At 36.5% G+C, this 18779-nt stretch overlaps 1 protein-coding gene across 1 annotated transcript; it reads right to left on the minus strand.

Moving 5' to 3' along the window:
- Positions 1-424: 424 nt before the first annotated feature.
- Positions 425-9493, minus strand: LOC116775876 (uncharacterized). The gene is made up of 12 exons (XM_032668882.2): positions 9023-9493; positions 6947-7646; positions 5373-5525; positions 5171-5288; positions 4762-4950; positions 4279-4419; positions 4017-4153; positions 3704-3843; positions 3177-3324; positions 2815-2954; positions 2469-2567; positions 425-2323 (listed from the first exon to the last, which is right to left on the minus strand). Exons 1-12 carry the CDS (start codon positions 9219-9221, stop codon positions 1494-1496), a joined length of 2994 nt encoding a protein of 997 aa, XP_032524773.2. The 5' UTR covers positions 9222-9493; the 3' UTR covers positions 425-1493.
- Between the last annotated feature and the right edge of the window lie 9286 nt (positions 9494-18779).

Below are 18779 nucleotides of genomic sequence, written 5' to 3' on the forward strand. Positions count from 1 at the left end.
TCGTTAAACCGTATATAGTGTCTCGAGATGGGGCTTCATTAGGAAAAGATTATCGCAGCTCATCATATCTTTGTTGCCGAGTGAGCCCACAACCAAAGTTATAATAAATCATTGACTGAAAATTTTCTCGCTTTAGGTTCCTTTTCACGAGCAACAAGTTTTAGATTTGGCGCCAATTCACAAAAACAAACGACAAATGAATGCAATATACTAAACTAGGTTACCAGAGTTGTAACATTTAAATTAAGACAAAGTTTTCATCAGCACGTTTCCAACCGGCCAGCTCTAAACATTCTCGGTGCCCACGTATCACGTTTAATGAACAGCTCAAACAGCTGTTCCAATTCATCAGCGACGTGTCCTCCGAGTAGAGAGGCATTTCATGTCGTGAAGTGTTTTGGTTTCAACAAATAAAATACTGTAATAGAAATCTATTGAAATTTAATAATCAACTGTGGTACAAACATTCAGTGGTGTCTTCATTGTTTACTTCTCCAGTCACGCGATCTTCACGGCTCTTCGGAACGGTCAGTGAGAGGGCTGACAGACTACTCATACAAAATCATACGATTCCAGTAAAAATATATTTAAGAAAATATTCCAGACATCTCAAAAATAATATTAGTCGGATAAAGACAAGGAAAATAGACGAATCATTCGAATGTTATTTGTATAAATTTACAAAAACAAAATATATATATATATATCACTAGAGTGTATCGAGCTCCTTAGAGTGGGTCGTGTTTAAGGTCCGTACCCGGTCGTCGCTAGTCTGGCCCTCGTATACACCTTCCTCTAAACAAACGACCCGAGCGGTCGCTTCCTCCGACAAGGGACGTAATAAATAATTTAATAAAAATCACAAAAGAATTACTCTAGCCTTAACTTATTTAATATATTTTCAACTTTAAGTGCAGTTTCTTTAGAAGTGTGTGAGTGAACTCTCCTCGCTTCACTTATTATATTTTCGTGTTCATTAAAACTCTTTCATCACAATCATAACGCAGTTTTAGAAGTTACAAAAATATACAACCAGCTCTCTCTCTCTCTCTCGCTCTCCGTACAGACTGTAAGGCGCGACGATCCAACTCCTCCACGTTTCATACGGAGGCTTCTCGTAATACTGTAACTGTCTAAAACTGGGCGTCCCTCCGTCCTCTCGGTAGCCTCTACGAGACCCTTATCCTACTATTTACAAGGTTGATCCTATGTTACGTTAATTCCTCGTGATTAGAACCTTGTGCGGTCGGAGGTCAAATCTCCCGACCGGACTCTCAATGTGACAAACACGCTTCATCGACGGGCAAGTAAGATTTGGACAATTTAGTCACAGACATAGTAGTTTGGTTGAGGAGCTGAGGTTGAGGAGCCTACATGCCGGGTGTGACCCGGGCGATGTGTTATGAGTAATATAATGGAACAACAGTACTATTGTGTCTACTGCCGCGTGTGTCTGTGTGTGTCACAAGGTCCTGTGTCGCTGGCCAGGGTCACTAGTCGGGTGAGCGGTGCACGACCCTGGGTAACTTGTCACAGTCCAGCTTGTCACTCTTCTCCGCGTGCCTCTCTTGTTTCTTGTCGCCCGCCCTGTGTCTCCTGTGCTCTCTCCTGTCGCTCGACCTGTCCTTGTGATGTGACGATCTGTGTCTCGAGGAGTGTTTCCTGTGGGCGTGCGACTTGTTGGATCGCTCGTCTTTGTCCGTCCTGTTCTCTTTCTCTGTCCTGGTTTCTGTCTTTTCCGTCCTCTGCTCGGGTTTCTCTGTTCTGTCGGATTTTTCGGATTTCACTTCAAATTTTTCGGATTTCACTTCAAGTTTCTCGGACGTTTCAGGTTTCGCTTCTTCTTTATCCGTTCTCTCAGTTCTCGTCTCGACCTTGTCTGTCCTCTCACTCTTTCCGTCCAACTTATCCGACTTGTCACTTTTCTCAGCACGTTCACTCCTCTCTGTGACCTTCGCATCCGTCTTGTCTCTCTCCGGCCGCTCTCCTTTGTCACTTCTATCAGCCTTGTCAACTTTATTTTCTTTATCCAACGTTCTCACGTCTTGTTTATCGGACGTCCTATCCGACCTCTCGGCTCTATGTTTCTCAGCGTCTCTATGCCTGTGGGAGTGTTTCTCGCCTTTCTCTATCTTCTCTGTTCTATAATGTTTCTCTGTCCGTCTCTCCTTCTTGTCTTCTGCCCTGCTCGTCTGTCTATCTTTACTCTGATCGTCTAAGCTCTTCCTGCTCTCCGTTATCTTCAAAGCCGCCTTCTCTTTGAACTTGGCACTCAGCGCCCTCATCTCTATGACCCCGCTTTTATGTTTCGTTGATTTATTTTCTGGAAAGTATATTGTTCATGTTAGTAGTGATGAATGATCGCGCTAGAACTTGATCAACGATAACACAGAGAGAGAAATCAAATTTTTTTTAGTCTCTTAGTAAAAGTTAGAGTCAACAACTAATGTTCAGTATGAGTGTGTTACCCGCGAGGTCGTCCCTGGGCGTGGCGGGCGCGGCTCGCTCGTCGGCCGGAGAAGACGCCTCAGAGCCGGGGTAGTACTGCTTCAGACGGAGATGCCAGGCTGAAAGTGATAGATACCATGTAGTAGTAAGGAGACAAGATACATCATTAAACAAACATTCATACAACATTTACTTTGTAATAATTTTTATCACAAATTAAGAAATCGGCGGAAAAATAATATGGAATATCGTTATTCACATGTTTCTACATCCGTCGGAAGTGAAATATGGAAAAAAAAGCGAGTCGGATTTATTTAAAGTATAGAACTGAGTATATTATGTGCGTATAAGGTTTTGTTCCCTCACCGATGGACGTCACAGCGGACACGGTCCTGAACTGATGGATGATGTTCCGAGGCAGGAAGTAAACGTCATCAGAGCACAGAGGGAGGCGCGAATAACGAACTCCCTCTCTCCGCAGTTGGTTGAGCTTTGCCTCTTCTAGCCTGTGTAATGTTAGGGACGAGTCGTAACAAATCACATAAATTAGAAAACTAAATTTTAATAATCCAACGATTGATGTTACTGAAGTAGAACAGTGGTATATACCGAGATAGCTCGTGGAACACGAACGCTCGCAGCAGGACACATCGTCAACTGCTTATGAAGCGCGTCCCGTTTGTCATTCACAAATATCGATAGACTTGTAAGTAGTGGTCTGTACGTACCACGTGACGCACTGTGAGATGGGAGGCTCGTACAGGTCCAGCTGCAGCAGCTGCACCAGCTTGTTAAAGTCCGCCGCGTGGAAGGCCACCACGTCCTTGGTGATGCGGCCGCGCTCACAGTCTCCGCACTGCACCGCCTTCAACACGCCTGTGACACACACGCCTTACACTGTTAGCCTCACACATAACGTACGACAAGTACAGAATAAATGGAAACAGTTAATAGTGTTTCTTTCATAAAAATCACCGCGGCTGTATTAACATAGGTTAAAATAAATTTACTAAATTTGTTAGAGTTAAAAAGCATTCTGAGCAGTCCATCAATAAATAAAAATGAACCTGTGACGAAACAGAGTAGACTGTACTTGTGGTGTCCCGGGTAGCGTTGTGTTATATTTTTAATCATATAATGTTATTCGAGGTCCACCTCCATCCACGTATGTATGTATGTGTGTGCGCGTGTGCGTGTGTATGTGTGTGTGTGTGTGTGTGTACGTATGTTTGTACGTGTGTATATAAGCACTAACCGACGGCTGCCGTAGTGATCCTATCGAGTCCGTGTCCTACGTGGTCGGCGTGCGCCCGCGTCCTGTCCTCGAACAGGAACTCCCGTGCCTCGTTCCACCGCGGCAGGTACTGCAGGTTCCGGAGCTCGTTCATGCCGGTTCTACGTACAGACAAACAAATAATGTCGAGCCGTCGCAAGATTACAGATATTTAATATCGACGAGCTCGTGTGTTATTTAAGCTGCTCGAGTCGGCTTCAGACCGCTCTCATAGCGATTCGGTCAAGTCAATAATAAAAACTATTATATTATTTGGTAGTTGATAGTTACGAACCGTCTCTTCTTAATGGGACTCTTTCCTAGCTCCGCCGTGGGCACGAGCTGCTCCCCCGGCCTGATCCACAGTATGGGTCCGTCGTTGGACTCCTGCGGCTCCATCTCCACCGCGGACATCGGGCCCCACGGCATCGTCTGGAACGTGACGCAAACTCGAGATATAATTCTCATATACGATCAAAGGAATGGCCGGTATACGTGTTTTTCAGCTCCCCCAACTCCCCCGCCACAACGTCTCTGTCCAGTAAGCTAGCCCTCACCAGTTTAAGGAAGGGGCAATCCGTCAACATGTCCAGCATGTCCGGGAAGTACCCCCCGACTTCTTCATGCACCGTCCCCACTAATGATATCTGATGGAGAGGTCCAGACCTGAATGTGCCCGCCAGGTACGACTGCTGCACCTGGAATATACACATTTATTTGCTTATTTATTTGTATCAAATCTGCAACTGATTTAAATGGTAACTTATATCTGCTGGAAATCTTTTTCAGCTTCCCATTTGCATTAGAATAACCTTAGATAGTGGTAATGTATTTAACTCATATGTTATAGTCAAGTTATTAAGAACCGCAGTATTTGCTCATCTCGCAATACTCAAATAATACCTGAAATAAATTTATAACGGATAATTTAGAATGAGATACAGATCGACACAAGCAGGATCCCAGCAGGTTGTTATCCCGCCCGTGTGTTTGCTAGTCGTATTTCTATCGTTACAAGTGTTCTGTTCTGTATCACCGACCTGTTGGTAGTATCTGCTGATGGTGGTGGTCTCTATGTCCGAGGCTCTGGCGAGGACTCCGGCCTTCACGGTGAGCGTGGGGTAGGTCTCCGCGAGGTACTGCAGAAGACACGGCAGCCTGCCCGCGGCACCTCGCACTACACCACACACGTAGTTAGCCCAGCCCTCGCTGTCCTCCGAGAACACCAGCTGGAATCATATAATAACGTCGCACGTTATCATCTGGATGTCTTCACGACAAGGGAAAAGAATATTCAACTGGGACAGTGCGACAGTGCGACGAAGTAACAGGCAAAGACTGTACAGTTTGTATTAAGGAGCATGTCAATGTTTGTAGATGTCGCTGTGCAAACCACAAGGTTAAGCTAGTGAATAAGGTATTTTAACAAACCGACATATAATAAAATACCTTCAAGAATTCCTTGGCCAGCTCCTCCTGCTGTATTGCACTCAACATGTCCACGTCGTGCTGGTAAAGGTACACTACACTGGCGCCGCCGTTAGGATGAGTCTCCACACGCATCAGTCTGAAAAAGATATAACAGTTCGCATCAATAGAGTGCACGGTGGATCCACTGGTGACTGGCGTGAGCTCACGGCGCTGCTCGCACCTGTGATACTTGAGTTCCTTGAGCTGCAGGCTGTGTGCCCGCGGACCCCACAGCGGCGGCGCGCGCTCCCTCCTGCACTGGACTCCTATGGAACACCTCTTCACCTTGGCGCGACGCTTGCACTGCTGACACGAGTGACGAGATGAATGCGATCTGGAGCATGGGACAGACATGAGACATCGGATGTGAGGGCGGAGGAAGCGTTTTGGATACACCAATACATCTATACAAATCAATTGCATCATCAACCTGTATTTTCAAACTAACAGCTTTTCATTAAACACACATGAATGTAAACACGATACCCAAATACAAAATGCTATTTTTCAAATTTTTGCCAGCGTATGTTTGTTACGGTGCAGCTCTCGAACGGCTGGAACTATTTTGACAGGAATTCTACTCACGGATCGGTGATGACGCAAGAAAATAAAGCTACATTTTTCATTTACTTCTTCAATTAAACGTCGACTTTTTAAATTATATTTTTATACATAATTTCATAGTTCTGACGTAGTTTCATTGTTATCAAATGGAATTCTGATTCCTCAATGTGGAGTCAAGAGACACAATGAAAACTTGTAAGGATTCAGACATGCATCTCACAGAGACCTAAATATGCAGGCGGAGCTAGAGGCAACGTCTTTATATGTTTAAAGATGTCCAAACAATACCTACAACATATCAAATAAACTACACCATCAGCTTCCCTGCTCGATGTTTCTTGGAGTTTGCCTCCTTGAAAACAAATACAATTTTCCATCACACTCCACCTCCCACACTGCCACAAAGAGACCTTGTCATTTTAAATCATTCTCAGTCGTTCTTAAAGTTATATATTTTAATTTATTGTTATTTGTTCATGAGACAGATATTGAAAGGCCAACACAAAGTAATGTCCTCAGTAAGCCAAGCCAGTTGTTAATTACATTAATTCCATATTGACATAGGTTCACAGAAGCATATCTTCAATTCTTAATATAATTCATAGTTTTCAAGGCATGATTGTTTATATGTAGCCTGTATGGGACGGTAACCATCCTTGTGTAGCCCGTCATATATATGATGTAGACAGGTATTACTCCTTATTAATCTAATATTGTCACTTATATCAATATTACTCCCAAAAGGAGTAAGTATCAGCGGACAACTGCAATATATATGTACTTTTTGTTCTTGTAAATCCTTATTGTGACTGATTAGACAAAAAACTAATTTTATTATCCTTTACAAACACATACTGACCACCATCCAGACTGTTGTTATATATATATATATATAATATTCAGGGAGTACTTCACATATTCCACACTAACCCGTCCAAACCGTCTCATTCTTATTCTGAGGCTAAACTTGTTTTAGTAATATAAATTTCTACATCATGGGTAGATGCTCCTCTAGTCTCTTCTTCTTCAAACAAAAGTACCAATTCTCAATATACAACTTTCAACAACTGTGTGGAGCATGTACTGACTTCACCATTTGTAAATGACACACATTTGCAAATGGTGAAGAGGAGAATCACATAGAAATAATACATTAATTTAATCTAATCAATCTACACATGTAATACATACCTATCTCTGTCTCTCTCCCTCTCCCTCTCTCTGTCTCCTTTCTTCTTCTCCTTCTCTTCTTCATATTTAACAAGTTCCCTTTCAACTTTCACTTTAACATCACTATGGTCACTCTCCGTGTGTAAGCTCCTACTGATCACTGGATAGAACTGTGTGGATATCTCTTGCTTCATCTTCAGAGGTAGCTCCAGGTTCCCATAGCACGGCAGCTGCCTCCTGGGCGTGGACTGGAACTTTATAGCTCTCAGTGACAAACTGAAGTGTGTCGACAGACGTCTGGAAGTAGAGGACTCCAACAGAACATTAGCTCTCGTTACTTTGGGATACTTGTATCTGAACATGGATCTCTGTAGATGCGTGTTTATTATCCTGAGCTGCTTCGACACCGAAGAGTATATGCGTTTAGTGAGATCATCCCTGGGAATGGTGTTTGAGAGATGCATTTGTTTCTTTGAAGTATTGATGCCACCGAACCAATCTAATCGAATGTTATCGAGGTCTATACCCAGACTGTTATTACTAAACAACAGCGGATTCTTTAATGGTATCGATTTCTGCACAATGTGGAGAGTTAACATTGAAGCATCTCCGAACCCTCCGGAGTCAAACACTGGCCATATCTTGCTGCATTTGGCTGGTCGTGCATTCTCACCCCACACTGCCAACTCCTTGGAATCCGTACTGCCTTTACGCTTTCGATCTGAAATTAAACACAATATCATAACATTATTATATTTATTTGTAACAGATATCTTTGATTTGCTTCAAGATATTTTTCTTTGTAATTAAATCCACTGCTAATTTATTGCCCTTTACATGTTTTATTTAACAAGTTATTTAAATTAAGTGAAAGATATTATGTTAATGTTTATAAATATTAGATGAAAGAAAGAAAAGTTATAGAACAAAGCACAAATGAAAAGTATTGGAAAACTAAAGATCTGAACATCTGAAAAGATATAGTTTTGATATGTATTGTGGTATATAGAATAAATAGTTAATGAGAATGATTCATATGTCATGGAGCTACTGTACTTTACATAAAGAAATAGTTTTAAATATTGATATATAAAATTTTCTTAATGACATAAAATATAATACAAGTAATTTCTATGTTTCGATAAAAAGCTCTAGAATTCAATAAATCCATATGTTTCTCGTGGACAATATTCACCATAAATATACTTCATTATATTATTTGAATACGAGTCAAATGTAGTTTCTACCATGACAACAAACAATTGGCAGACATCCATTGGTTGTAAGACTTTGACAAACAAATCTTATTGTATGAAGAAACTTTTACCGATAATTGCGATCAAAATTGTGATTAAATTTAATAAAATTAAGTACTGTTGTGTTGTTTACATCATATCAGCATAAAATATTATTCCAATTTTCATCATAGTCTAGACTCTATATATGTATTTGAAAATATTTATCATTTAATATGGAAAAGTTGGTTTTCATCAAATAGACCTTCTGCATGCATGCAATATTCAATATTTTCTATAATGTTTCTAGGAAAAAATATTTAACTTTTACTACTTATATTAAGTAATGTAAAAACAAATAAAAACTTTAATCACTATAGTAATCATTTTTTTGTAGCAAAGTGAGTCATCAAAGACAAACCACTGGCTCTGCATGATACATCACAGGAGAGATGTTAAAAATGAATCTTTATAAATGTGCATGAATAAAAAGTAAAATGTATTTTTATTTCCAGTATATTATTAGTATATTGAAACTAATAGAAAGTAACACAGAGTCCTTGGCAAGGACAGGAAGTGGTGTGAGATTTAACTCACATAATAATTAGAAAAGTTGTGTTCAACTAATATTCTAGTACTTCCGTGGTATTTTCTTAGTCAAAAAAACATAAAAAATTCCGTAAATGTGCTTGAAATGTTTATAAACATTAATGACCTCCATATGAATGATGTAACTTAGGAATTGATAGGTTAACTGTTTTCCCCCCAAAAGTTAATACATATATTATGTGTCTGATACTTTCAGGCGTCGAGAAGGGGAGAAGGGGAGATTTTAAGTATACAGGTAATCAATTATTCCTACCTTTGAAAACAGTAGTTGCATGTTTTAAATTAGTTGACACACTTGGATCATGTCCCAATTTCGAAAGTTTTCGATAGTCATGAGTCACTCTACGGCGCTTGGTACCTTCACCGGCATCTGTTTCGCTGCATGAACTGTAGCAATCGTCCAAGATATCACAATTTTCATTAACTTTTACGTGGGAATCATTAGACGCCATTGTTTCACGGCAAATGGTGAAACGTCGACGAAATAACCACAACTGTTCAATGAAACATTAAAGATAATAATTAAATTAATATCACTGTCACGATACCAATACAAGCGACACAAAGATGTTAGAAACACATTGATATCGAATAAAAAACAACTTGAGACGCCATTTACTTGGCTGCCTCGCACTTTTTTTTGTTGAGAGTTAAGTTTTTTTACACTGTTTTGTTACCTAGATAGTTGAAGCAAAGGAATTTTATATACAGCCACAACACAACTTTTGTAGAAATTAATAAACGTTTATTAAAACATGAAAATGTCTTTTAAATTTAATAGATTAGAAAATGATTAATAAAATTAATCATTTGAGCAGCTATAAAATACGCTTCTGCCATCTTTTATGGCATGAATGAATTATATTTATAAATTGTCTTTGGTAAAGTTACTCTAAACCATAGATAATAACCTCTGAATAGAAAAAAATGTTTCATATCTCAAGAAATATTTTACTTCAAAACTAGATGTCGCTTTAGAGAAAGGAAACTAAAAATTTAAATGAAATGATTGTAATACATAAAAATTTAAAGAGAGAGAGAAAATATAGAATACTCAAGATAAATCCATAGAAATTAATAATCTTTGAAAATAATCTTTGTCATTATGATTTCAGTAAAGTAAATAATAATAAAAAGTCATAATTTAATAACTCTTTCTCTATAAAATTTCTTTCAATATATAAAAACAGATGCTTGTTTTGTAATATTAGGTTTTACCGGATAAGCAGTTTGAAACCGAAAACTGGCATTAAAAATAAAAGCACTCTCTACTTCAGACTTTTTTTTTATTTCTCCTAGATAGGAATTATTTAATTAATATTTAAATATATTTTCTATAAAATGCCCAAAGGGAGTCATAAAACTTAATTATTAGGTATTGTAACTGTAAGTGGCTTTTTTTATTAAAAATGTATAGTGGACAGAAGTATTGCTATGATTTTCTGTATTTTTTGATTAATAAAACGTTGGAATGTATTTAATTAACTTTAAAGACAAGTCCTCTAGGTAATCAAGCAAAAATACACATCACTCAAAGTATTAATCACATAATATTAATAGGAAAAACTTTAGCTGAAATAAAATAACAACATAGAGAATAGAATTAAAAAATATATCGTTTTTAGTTTATATATGGAATATAAATTACGTCTTATATATATGTTCAAATAATGCGAATTTCCAGTTATTACTGTCAAAAACGAAGAAAATGATGTAAAAAGGACTATCAGTTGAGTAAATTTTTTCTAGAGTTTTTATTAATTTTCAAAACCACAAGTGTTATAAATTATTACTTAATATAAACCGCATTAGGCGCCTATTAAAACAACGAATAATAGTTGAATTATAATTCGATCGTAATAATATAAGTGTGCCGTCCAAACTTGACACTTACAACAAAAATTGTGTAATTTTTTTTTGTAAATCGGATAATTATTTATGAGCGATTGAAATATACTCAGAAGCAGTACATAATATATATGGATGCTCTCAAAAAACTCTGTTATTTCTCTGAGTGTGAAGTGTTCAACGATACAGTATAGAAAATATATTTGAGAAGTGTTATACGCTTTAAGAATGAATATATTGTATTACTTTAAACTATTGACAATTTATCAGAACAAACTGAAAAGGATCTGTAATGGAAATATCGTTGAGATTGTTATTTGACGTTTAACATTCTTTAAAGGGATATATGTGTTTTTTATAATTGTAGGTACGTGATACAAAGTTGACCAAATTCTGTAGAATTTACTAAGGTATGGATTAGTAAAAATCGGCATCGCTGTTGGTTATTGAGTCTCAAAAAAATATAAAAATAAATGTGAGTATTTTGTATCAATACGTTTTAGAAGCGGAACCGTTTGCTTAGAAACTTGTCAAATGTCTTGTGTCAATATAATAAGTTATTTGTTAATGTCTGTTTGTTTTGCAACAAAAAATATGTTTGCAATTCGCACAAACAACTAAAACATAACGTTAGAATAACACACGAATCAGTTTATTTTACAATTCCGTTATGAAGAATAGGCGGAATGTAGTATCGGTTCTCGGTGTGTAGATGTGTTGGCGGAATTAATTAAAGATCGGCAGACCGCAGAGCTCATCTTGCGACAAGTCTCGTCTCATGTCATACGAAGCGTTTGCCGTTTCTGATTCAATAATCTAAAATTTTATCATGTGCGAAGCTTAGCCTTTTAACTGTCCGTATGTAGTGTGTCTATAAAACTTGGAGTAAGCATACTGTGTCAGTTTCGTCTGTTAGGCGGATCTTCAACTTTACTAATATATTTGCACTTAAAACATATATCATATTTTAAAAGTATTAAATTCAATAAGTACATAGTGAACTTCATTTTGAAAATATGTGCAACTTTTTTGATTTTTCTTTTAGTGTAGATAGATAATAATTAATAAGATACATTTAAAGCTTTCGGGAGTTAATTAATATTTATATAAGACTACATTTTTCGGATTTAATAATTGTACATTTACCCGACACTTCGGTTGCTTTACAAGATCTGTGATCACGGACAGACGAGATGAAAGTGTCTGTTAGTTAGTCTTTATATTTGTCGTCTACTGTCAACGATTACTTAATTTCCTCGCGAACGATTCTAGATGCACGCCGATTGCTCTAATTGTTTCTTGAGGTGTGTCATTGTGGTCAGGGCATCCCTGGTCTTAGATGATAGACTTTCCGGAACATTTGTTAATTATTAAATGGTAAAAGTGAAAAAAATCGTGAGCATCTTTGAGACGTTAATTAGGTAATATTTTTAAATCTTATACTTATTGATTGGAATGGCTCGATATTTAATACCTTTATTTAATCGAAATTCGTCATCGGACGAGCTTCATAGTCCCTACCTTCTCCCTCTCTTCAGGATGGGGCTCTTCATACTGGTTTGTACCTTTGTTTTGTGGATCACAGGAACTGACACTATCATAAAGACGTATGTAAATATTCCTAAAACATATTAACATTTCTTCGATGAGGAGGGGATTTGTTATTTAAGAAAATCTGAAGAAGCTCACAATCAAGGATGTCTTGAGAATAATCTGGGAAGGGGTGAGGTCTGTTTATCTTGAGGGGAATTTGGTTATTCGGGAATGTAAAAACTGTTTATAGAATTTGAAATGCTATGAATATTAGTAAAATATTTTGTCACTTACCCAAGAGGAATATAATATAATTTTTTTTTGCAATTTTTGTAATGATTGTGTCTCTTTGAAAAATTGTCGTGTAGAAGCTATGAAAAAGTTTGTATGTGTGTGTGACTGTCTGCTTCTGACGGGCTAGTTTCAACATACTTTCATATTCATCAGTTATCCTCGGTCCGGATACTTCACCGCGTGTTTAGTATTTCTGGGAATGTTAGTCCAGTAAGTTGTAAGTCACTTTTCATCAGGACAACGGTTAACAGAATTTAACAGATCTATGATTGTGATGTTATCACTCGTAATATTTCACGGTGCAGATACTTTATGAATAATTTGGTTCTCAATTTTCTCCAAAAATACTTGCAACTTATTTCATGTAAATTAATTTGTATGGTTTGAGATGAATGTTGTATGTCCAGCGGCGGACGGCGGAGAACGTATTACACCTATTTTTTGATTATTAATTGAACATTTTGTTTCTGTGATTCTTAGTTTGAAGTCATCGTACAAATTAAAAGTTTATTTGAGAACAAAAGTTTTTGGAAAGGACGTAGTGAGAAGAGGATTCCAAGCAACTGGCGAGAACCACGAACTGATATGTAAGAACATGTAGGCTGGAGGTCCCTAGATAACAAAATATATTTTATGGATGATTAAAAGAAAGGACTATTCATATATATTTTCTTTGAAATGTGACCAAATTCTATAAATAAGCTGTTGCTAAACCACGTCACTGGTCAGTAGACGTTGTCACTTGTCAGTAACCTAATGGCTATTGTCAAAATTGATTTCCATTTTCAAGAAGTTTTAAAAGCTTCAACATTCAATATTTATGACGATTGTCTGAAATAACAAGATATATTTTATAATTTGTGATAAAAAATAATTAAATCATCTAAAGCACATAACTATTTGGTAGTAAGACTTTGAACTAATAACATTCTCTAACATATATCATCATCGCCTGATAAGAAAGAAAAAATTAAGATATTGTTAGTCTCAGAATTGTAAAATCTCTGATAGAGTTCCTCACAAGGTTTATTCCTCCCGCTCGGAAATTATTTTAAGGAGGTTATTGAAACAGGAAAGTAATTTGATTTACAAGTTAAAATAGATTTTAAAATCTAAAAAAAAAATTATGAATTATTCTAAGAAGCATAAATTAAAATCCCGTCATGTCGGAAATAAAACCTACAAGCAACAAACACTTCAAGTTATAAGTACCGAAATGAATTAATAAAACAAAATGACAATTTAACAAGTACACTGTTGACGACCTAATATTAAGAATGACGTACAAAAACATTTTTAGTAGAATTTCGTCACAAAACTTATAAAAATATACAAAGTTTGATTTAAAAAAGTATGAAATTAAAAAAATAGAGAATAAATTAGCTTCATAAGTTTTTTCCTCCGATAGAATTAAATAAATATTTATTACTATTAATAAACACGTTACATTATAGTTATAAAAATGACAATTAATACGTGAGGTGCTCTATAAAATAAAGCACGCGTAGTAGATCCGAAAAATATTAGTTTCATTTATATTTACGCTCATATATAAACTTTTCCTTTATTAAAAATGTTTTGTGCTATATATTAGTGTTGTCTGCAGATTATACCACAATGCCTTAAAAACAATTCTAACTAAAGAGTCACTGGTCAAAACACTAGATATACAATCGGTAGAACATATTTAAGTTAATTAATAAAAGAAAAATTAAAGTTTCTCTATTGCAATACAAAAAGGTAAAAACCTTAAGGAAAATGCACGATAAGGACGTTTTCATATAAAGTAGAATTTATACATGTACTGTACATATAAAATATATCATATAAACAAGGAATTAATAAAACATCGTAGTCAATAGACGAAAGGCAAATGTCGTAGCGTTCATAGACGAATACGATAATAAAAATGGAAGTGTTGGATAAGTGCGTTACATACAGAAGAGACACAGACGAGTCGCGGGTATTAATGAGTTGAGATTGATGGTGTGTATCGCTGACTGCTGACAGTTATAGCTGGAGGAGGAGGAGCTCCTCGGAACGAACATTGCCTGCTAATAACGATATTCACAATTAACACTTGGAAGTGATACACTCGCTTGATAATATTATGTAGCTCAGACATGATTGAAGAAACACCCACAGTTAAGAAATAACATAAACGAGAAATGAGATGAATCTGTGGCCGACTGTTGAGGTCTAGAAAATATTTCAGTCAGGGTCGTAAGGTTTTCTCTCCGTGCCTGTTTGGAGACACTTATAGTTTTGTGATAACAACGTATGGGTTACAAATTTAGCAAAATTGTCTACGACAAAACGTCCTTGTAATTTTTTTCCTCTAAGTTTAATTATGTCTGAATGAAATGAATACTCATTCACATTTCCTACATATGTGGTAGAGTAACGTAACGGGAAATGATGTCTATTATCATAGCAATGAGACGTTAGCCGTTTTTCGTTGCGGTAAGGATCTGGTACTCATGAAACTTAAGTGTTTGAGCACTTTTGGCTTCAACGACTTTGTTATACATTGAGCTACTTGCGGTATGAGAAAGATGTAAAACATCTCTTCTGATGTAGACGAGAAGAGAGTTTGAATGGGCCTCGATACAGTCGCCGACTCATACTTGTACCTGGATATAAGGACTGTGGAAAAGATGCTATGTAGCAGACGAGGCGAGAGCAAGACACTATACAGGGTGTTTGAACAGACTTTTCATTACTTGTTTGTTACTTACTTATTACTTGTTTGTAACAAAGTACGAAGTGACTTTTGTTAGAGGTTACATAACTGAATGAAAACAGTAAATTATTTAAATGAATGTAGTTCCTGACGTCTTACCATATCATGTAGTATCGTAGTGTTGATGCTCTTTACACTCAGAGTTCTTAAAGTGAGGATTTTCAATTATTATTATGATTAATATATAGTTGTAGTTACGAAGACAGTGTGAGTAATGTTTATTCGCTTTAAAAAGAGGAAAGTTATCATTTCAATATTTTCAAATAATAATACTTCCAATATTTTTTTCCGTTAGGAGTTCTAAATAAATACAGACAGTTTTATGCGTACGTATCTTTGTATAAACTAACATATATTAAAATATGATTGCCGAAGATTCCAACTCACACACAGGAACTCTATGTTTAGTACTAGTGTGCATCGTTACACACATACAGAACTTTTTCCGTGTCCTTTTAGTAACCGACTACAACACTATGATTTGCGAATTTTTTTTATTAAAAAATTTGAAACGCTCCGTATGTAGTGAGACGGTACGTACTGGGGGTAAGTATATTGCGACGTTACAACGAGCCTGAGTCCTCCAACTAAATACAGACAGTTCCGAGTCTTTATCAATGTGAATACCTATATTTGAGTATACTATGATCTGGTAAGATTTATTAATTTATTAATGAAAAACTGCATACTGTATGTATTTAGTATAACGATGTTATATCATTTTAAGGGTTCAAGCAACATTGTATTCTTTCTGAAAATAAAAGTTCAGCCAGGTGTTTTATATTCATTACAATACGTAACTAATTCGCCTGAAACACTGTTCTTTATCTGTTCTCGGTTCTTGAGATACCTATTTGTGTTTGTACAAACATATCAACTCGACATAAATCAAACAGTTTTCGTCACTCGACATGCAAATTCATTATCAAATAGTCGCCGGGCCGCGGACGTGTTCTGTTTTAAGGAGGCCCGCTGTGACGACATTAAATATACAAACACGTGGACAAAATAACTATTCACTTATATATTTTAGCATGTTATTAACGTTCCTCAACATATTCTTATACATTCATATGTATATGTTTGTTTGTGTGTTTATGATTTATTACTATGATGTTGTCGAGATGGGCGGACCGTGGAACTGTTTGCTCTGACTCCTGACGAATGTTTGAGAGACTGAACGGATCTTTATGGAACCTTCACTGAGTGATGATTACTTCATGAGTTTGTATAGCAACGCATAGGAAAGATTTTATGCCAATATGCTTACTACAAGTTGGCATCAACACAGTAGATAGCGTTCATAGTTTTTCATTCAAAAGTCTTGTAGTTCGTCTTAGTTTGTTGAATGACACGGCCGACGCTTCGTATGTAGTGTGTAGTGTGGCGAGGCGAGTGTGTGCTAAGGATACAGATACATAAAGTAGTGTTTCGGAAACCACGCTTACCTAAATCCAATCTTCTAATATTGTTTTAGGACCAAAACCCGGAACATACCTAGATGATAAATTAACAATATTAAATCTCATTTAATACAATCATTGCAGTACCAACGTAGTTATAAAAAATAATATAATATGAAAAAAAACATATTAATGTGGAGAACGAAGCCGCTAGTAAAAGGTAGTATGAAGCAAACAACTCATTTGCTGTTTTTTTTGTTGATTTAATTGATATATTTATTGTTATTATAAACACAGTGTTTTAATATATTTTTTATGCCACTAAAAGTGTCCGCGGAAGTCCTCAAGGTCGACTCGGATACATAAACATTAGGACAACGATAAAATATATAAGTTTGACGTGTTGAGACTCGAAACTCGAAACTCGCCTTACATACCATACCATACGGCACACACGACTGACGACACTGACGAAAACTGTGAGAGAACACACGTACTGGGGGTAGGAGTGAGTTGTACCTACACGCTGACTGAGTGTTAGGGTTCGACACTATATTTATTATTTATGATGATATATTAAAAATAATACATATATTCTAGTCGGTGAGAAAAGACTGAGTTCACGAGCAGTTTGTCGAGTCATTAGAAACATATCGGGCTAGTCTGTATCCGGGGCTCCACACATGATCCACGAGACCAACGGATTTAAAAGTATCCCAAGATTTATCCCAATGGTACAGCTAGGTAAATATTTTTTTTTTTACGAAATCGCTCCGGTTGTTTCAGAGTTATTAAATAACGGAGACACACACACACACATACATATTTACATTCTCATTTATAATAGAAGAATCTGTAAGTTTGTTTGTTAAGCCCGGCACAAACAATCACAAAAACCATTATTTGTTCATCCGAGTTCGGCGAGCCAGCAGCCAGCTCACAGGCGCTGCGGACGTGGTGAAAAGAAAATACCTCCTCTGTGTGAAATTGGTTACAGCGTTATAATCATTATATTGTAAGAAAGGAATCACTGCTTTGATGACATTTATTTTATTACGTATTTTGATATAGAACACATTAGGTTGAAGTCACAAGCTCTTACCACATGTTACCAGACTTATAGAACATTTTTTTGTCCGGCCGCTTGTTCGGATCCATCTCAGTAACAAACAGCTTTTACTCGTGACGACAGAGAATCTTTCAGGACTCCCAGGAGAAAATGAATATGACCCAGCACACAATGCGCAGAAATATTAAGGAAACTGTTGTGAAAATATAAAATTTTTATTGATGACTTTGATTTAAGTTTAACAGTTTTTTCCTTGGAGTTATCTTTGCAAAAGCTGCTCTTGGTTGCTCGAGGTCCCATCTACCTCCAAATGAAGTTTCATTCTGATTTGTTCAGCAGTGAAAACATAACAAATGCAAAGAATATCTTACTTTCCTTACAAGTGTTATTTAATTTAAATGGAGTATTTTGATATTCTTCCCTCGTTGTATATCCTAATTACCAAGGAGCGGATCTTTTTCTATGTTCACATATGAATAATAATAAAGCGACAATATAACATTATATTACGTTTGTTTTAAACTGAAATTTCTGTGAAACAATTCCAAACATTATCTTTAGATAAAGGCGCGGGTTCGAATCTCGGTCAGTGTGTTATCAGAGTCGGATACATCCAACACGATGTTTGTCAATTGTATGTCTGTATTAGTTTTTATTTTGGTTTGAACATTTTAGATGTAGCACTACCTACTTACTACACGCCTGCGTGACCGTGATAAGAGACTTCCTCCGAAAAGAAATTAATTTGTAGGTATTAATTTGATACATCTTTATACGATTTCATTTATATAAATGTATAAGTAAAACACATTAGGCTGTCGTTGTTGGCTTTCATTACGTCGACTCATACTTGAGGCAGTGGCTATATTTTAAAACACTAATATAACCTCCAACCCGTGCTCCGCGCGTCCTCAACACAACACACAACAAGTGTTGAGAACAAACGGAGTTCTATAGTTTTCTTTGTGGATACCAGAACATGACACACATCGACACATCGCACATGACAACAGCACACAAGGAAATATTAAGCTAATAAGAATACTATTATATAATACGGCAGGATGTGCGTGTGCGTGTGCGTGTGTGTGTTTGTGTAATGCCCTGTTTCAAAAAACTA

This window comes from Danaus plexippus, chromosome 24, assembly GCF_018135715.1.
Source record: "Danaus plexippus chromosome 24, MEX_DaPlex, whole genome shotgun sequence".
NCBI lineage: Eukaryota > Metazoa > Arthropoda > Insecta > Lepidoptera > Nymphalidae > Danaus > Danaus plexippus.

Coding starts and splice junctions, on each gene's coding strand:
- LOC116775876 (XM_032668882.2), bottom strand. CDS start 9,221: ATGGCGTCTAATGATTCCCACGTAAAAGTTAATGAAAATTGTGATATC. Junction 7,647..9,022: donor TGCAACTACTGTTTTCAAAG/GTAGGAATAATT, acceptor GTTTAATTTCAG/ATCGAAAGCGTAAAGGCAGT. Junction 2,568..2,814: donor GTCCGCTGTGACGTCCATCG/GTGAGGGAACAA, acceptor TATCACTTTCAG/CCTGGCATCTCCGTCTGAAG.